General features: G+C 44.6%; 1 protein-coding gene across 1 annotated transcript in view; it reads right to left on the reverse strand.

The window, feature by feature from the left end:
- Positions 1-1,001: 1,001 nt before the first annotated feature.
- LOC116073544 overlaps positions 1,002-4,372 on the reverse strand; it is a 40,138-nt gene continuing 36,767 nt past the window's right edge. The window contains exon 11 of the mRNA XM_031345567.1: positions 1,002-1,607. Within this exon, the coding sequence (XP_031201427.1) occupies positions 1,596-1,607 (12 nt within the window). The 3' untranslated portion in view covers positions 1,002-1,595. The remainder of the gene's footprint in view (positions 1,608-4,372) is intronic.

Genomic DNA, 4,372 nt, shown 5'->3' on the forward strand with positions numbered 1-4,372 from the left:
TATGCCTGTTGCCTCATTTTCCAAAAGAAAATCCAAAACAGCAACTGGTAAAGGAAACTGGGTTTATTCTCGCTGGTTTCTCTCTGCCCATTCTGTACCAGTGCTATGGTTCTGAAGCCGCCAGGAAGCAGAAGTCAGGAAATGTGAAGAATGTGACTCGGGATCCTGTAAAGTTTCCTGTGATGCAACCTCCTCCACTGGCACCTCCACTGGCGGCTTCCTGGGCCAATTTTAATTCTGTTTTTCTTCTTGCGGGTGGTGGTGGTGGTGGGGAGTTGTGGTTGAGAATATTGACGCGCAGCCCCTGCTGGCCCACAACTCACAATAGTGCAGGCTGGCTTTGGGCTTGCAGGAATCTTCCTGCTTCTGATTCTCCAGTGTTAGGATTATGGGAGTGCAGGTGTCCAGCTTGGTTTTTGTTTTGTCTTGTTTTGGGTGTTTTTAAACCAGAGCATTCTTTGTCACCCATCTTGCATCTGATGCTAAGACCAAAGAGGCTCAGCTTGCTTTCTCTTCTCTTCCTTCTTTCTTTTCTCTGTCTCTGTCTCTCCCTCTCTGTCCTTCCATCCCTCCCTCCCCCTTCCTTCCTTCCTTCCTTCCTTCCTTCCTTCCTTCCTTCCTTCCTTCCTTCCTTCCTCTCTTTCTTTCTTCCTTCCTTCCTTCCTTTCTTTCTTTCTTTCTTTCTTTCTTTCTTTCTTTCTTTCTTTCTCTCTTTCTTTCTTTCTGATTTACTTATTTATTTTATGTATATGAGTACACTGTAGCTGTCTTTAGACACACCAGAAGAAGGCATCAGATCCCATTACAGATGGTTGTGAGCCACCATGTGGTTGCTGGGAATTGAACTCAGGGCCTCTGGAAGAACAACCAGTGCTCTTAACCACGGAGCCATCTCTCCAGCCCTCCTTCCTTCCTTCCTTCCTTTCTTTCTTTCTTTCTTTCTTTCTTTCTTTCTTTCTTTCTTTCTTTCTTTCTTTCCCTTAAGACAGGGTCTCCTGTAGCCCCAGGATAGCCTTGAACTCCCTGTATAGCTGGGGATGGCTTTAAACTTCCTCTATCTCCCAACTGCTAGGATTACAGACCTGTACCATCATGCTGGGTTCAATTTTAATTCTTTAGGGTCTATCGTTTTAGATCCTCTTTCAACAGTCCTTAGCCCCATGACACCATCACAACCAATGACTTTTTTCATTTTCCCATGCATTGATCTTGCAGATACCTGTTGCATAAGGGGCCTCTGCCACCTGACACGCACAGGCTCATCACAGTTCGATGTTCCTGAGAAGAATGGGCACAGTAACTTTCCCCAAGTTAGGCCATTGTGGATAAGGGGTCTCCAGTAGCAATGGTTTACCAGTGAAGCTTCGGCCTCCTCCTGGTCACTTAGGGCAGCAGAGACAAAATGAAACCCACAGTTTAGAGACCGATTTGTGTGACAGAATAGACTGCTAAGTGGTGTTGATGAATTTTAGGACCTAAAATCAGGTGAGTGATGGCAATGAGAAACATTTGTTTACAACACATGGTGTCCTTCTAGCTGTGTCTGTCTTGACATGGACATAGGCATCATCTGTTTGGAAAAATGGCATCTGTATTCAGTTTTTTATCTGTGAAAAAATGAACAGGAAGTCATGAATTAAGAAAGTAATAAAGGCTGGGCATGGTGGATTCCACCTATAATTCTAGAACTTAGGAGGCAGAGGCAAGCAATTTCTATGAATTTGAGGTCAGCCTGTTCTACATAGTGACTTCTAATCCAGTCAGCGCTATATAGTGGGACCCTGTCTCAAAAACAAACAAACAAATAAACAAATAATAAATAAATTTAAAAAGTAAACAGGACTGAAGATGCACTTTCTCCTATCTTGACAGGGTTGCATGTGGCCAAGGTAGCTTCAGACTTACTGTGTTAGCCAAGGCTGGCTTCAAATCCCTGATTCTTCTGCCTCCAAATCCCAAAGGCTTCAATTACCGGTGTGCACCAACACATCAGTTAAAACAACGATTTCTGTAGCTTTTCTTTCTGGTATGTGGAGAGTTTTATAGCTAACTTGCTAAAAGTAACAGTCTACTGGACAGGACAATGATATAGAAAAATGTCTTGGATTATTACTTTTGGGAGTTGTATCTCAGACTTTAATAGTAGCCAATAACATTCTTTATGCCCCCTGAAAACACTGTATCATAAAAGGACAAAGACCTTTGAGAGATGATCAATCAAGGTAGCACTTCTGAATGTGCCTGGTTTTATTTATTCATTTATTTATCTCTGTGTGTACAAATTCAAGTGGGTCTGGGTATACACACATGTGCATGTATGTGAAGGCCAGAGGTCAACTCAGTTGTAATTCCCCAGGATCTATCTACCTTGATGAGTTTTTAAAATTATTTGCAATTTCATTCAGTACATCTTGATCATATCCATTCCTTCCCCCAACTCCTTTCACATCCATTCTCTTTCCCTATCCACTTATGAAATCCCATTTCTGCTGCCTATATACCCTTGGATGTAGAGCCATCCACTGGAACATGGTCCACTTACCAGGGGCCACACCCTTAAAGCAAACTGGCTTTCCCTCTTCCAGCGGCCATCAATAGCCAATAGATCTTCAGCTAGAGTTTCCTGGCCACCTCCTCTCTCCATGCTAGAATTTTTGTTGGCCTTGAACTTGCACAGTCCTGGGCACACTGTCACAGCTTCTGTAAGTTAATATGTACAGCTTCCTTTCTGTGCCTGGAAAACAGTTTCCTTGTACTCACCCCCTGCCTCTGGCTCTTGCCATCTCTCTGCCCTATTCCCTACAATCGTCCCTGAGCCTTTGGGAGAGATGGTATGATATAGAGGTCCCAGTTAGAGCAGAGCATCCCACAGTCTCTCTTTCTCTGGACCTTGGCCAGTGGTTGTCTCTGTGTTAGCCACAATCTACTGCATTAGGATGCTTTTCAGATGAGAGTTGAGAGATAACTTCTCTGTGGGTACAACAAGTTATTGGAAGTTAGCTCTACACTCATTTAGCATAATGAATGATAGTAGTAGGTCTCACCCTAGGGCTATGACCCATCTATTCACAAGTTCTTGGCCCCAGTAATGGTGCCAGGTATGAGTCTCATCTTGTTGGGTGGGCTTTAAATCCAACCAGAACGTGGTTAGTCACTCACTCCCATGACACTTGTGTCACAGTGGCACGAGTGGGTATGTCTTGCCATTATTGTAGCTGTGAAGGTTCCCAGCTGAGTGATTATGATATCATGATGCTTTGTTGTCCAGTAGGGATGATGTCTCTGGGCCAGTACCAGCTTGATTTCTCCAAGTTCTAATGACTCAAATATGTGCTGTTGTCAGCAACAGGGTCTTAGGATCAAGCTCTGGAGGGCATCCAAGAGCACTGTCAATACTCTGTAATTCTGAGGGTCTATGGGAGTTCCCTGGCCAACAACTCCAAAAGAAGTAACCCCGTCGGGCACTGGACTTTGTATTTGTTGCCTGTGGTGTCTAGTAGGGGGCATTGTTGGCCCATTATAGACTTAGTGTGTTTAAACTCTTTATATATGTATATAAATATATTTTAGGAAACTTCTAGTAGGTTTTTAAATATGACTTTTCCAAAAGGCCTTTGGTGTTAGTTATCCCTCCTCATATTCTCTCCTCTACCCTGTCCTCCCATCCCCAACCCCTCTCTGCCTTTTGAGACAGAGTACCTCACTAGGATCAGGCCAGGATCACTGACCAGGGAGCCCCCAGGAAGCTGCTGTCTCCCCCTCCCTAACTCTGGGATTGTAAGTGACACCACTTTCTCTATATAGTCCTGGCTGTCCTAGACCTTGCTCTGAATGTAGACCAGGCTGGCCTCAAACTCTCAGAGATCTTTCTGCCTCTGTCTCCCAAGTGCTAGAACTAAAGATATAGGTCACCACCACCACCCTGGCACTGTTTGGTTTTAAAACAACGAGTCTTTGTCAGTTATTTGGATTTTTAAGGTTCAATCTGGGCTTCCTGAGTGAATGAAGGTTGTGTGGTTTTGTTACTTGAAGAAAGTGCCTCTGGCAGTCTTAATGCTGAGGGAGGAAGGTCGGAATTGAAACTGTTGAGTGTCCTGGTGGTATATGGGAATTTCTGTTCTCGGGTAACTCAGCAAAAAGCAATTAAGGAAGAAAGAAAGGAAGAGAGAAGTCAGAGCAAAGCACACAGCTATCATCCCAGCACAAGGGAAGCAGGGCAGGTGGGTCTCTGTGAGCTGGGGGAAAAGAGAGAGAAGAAAGAAAGGGAAGGAGAGAGAGGGAGGGAGAGAGAGAGTGGGAGAGAGAGGGAGAGAGAGGGAGAGGGAGAGAGAGGGAGGGAAGAAAGAGGGAGAGAGGGAGAGAGAGGGAGAGA

Source organism: Mastomys coucha, unplaced genomic scaffold, assembly GCF_008632895.1.
Source record: "Mastomys coucha isolate ucsf_1 unplaced genomic scaffold, UCSF_Mcou_1 pScaffold23, whole genome shotgun sequence".
NCBI classification, from domain to species: Eukaryota; Metazoa; Chordata; class Mammalia; order Rodentia; family Muridae; genus Mastomys; species Mastomys coucha.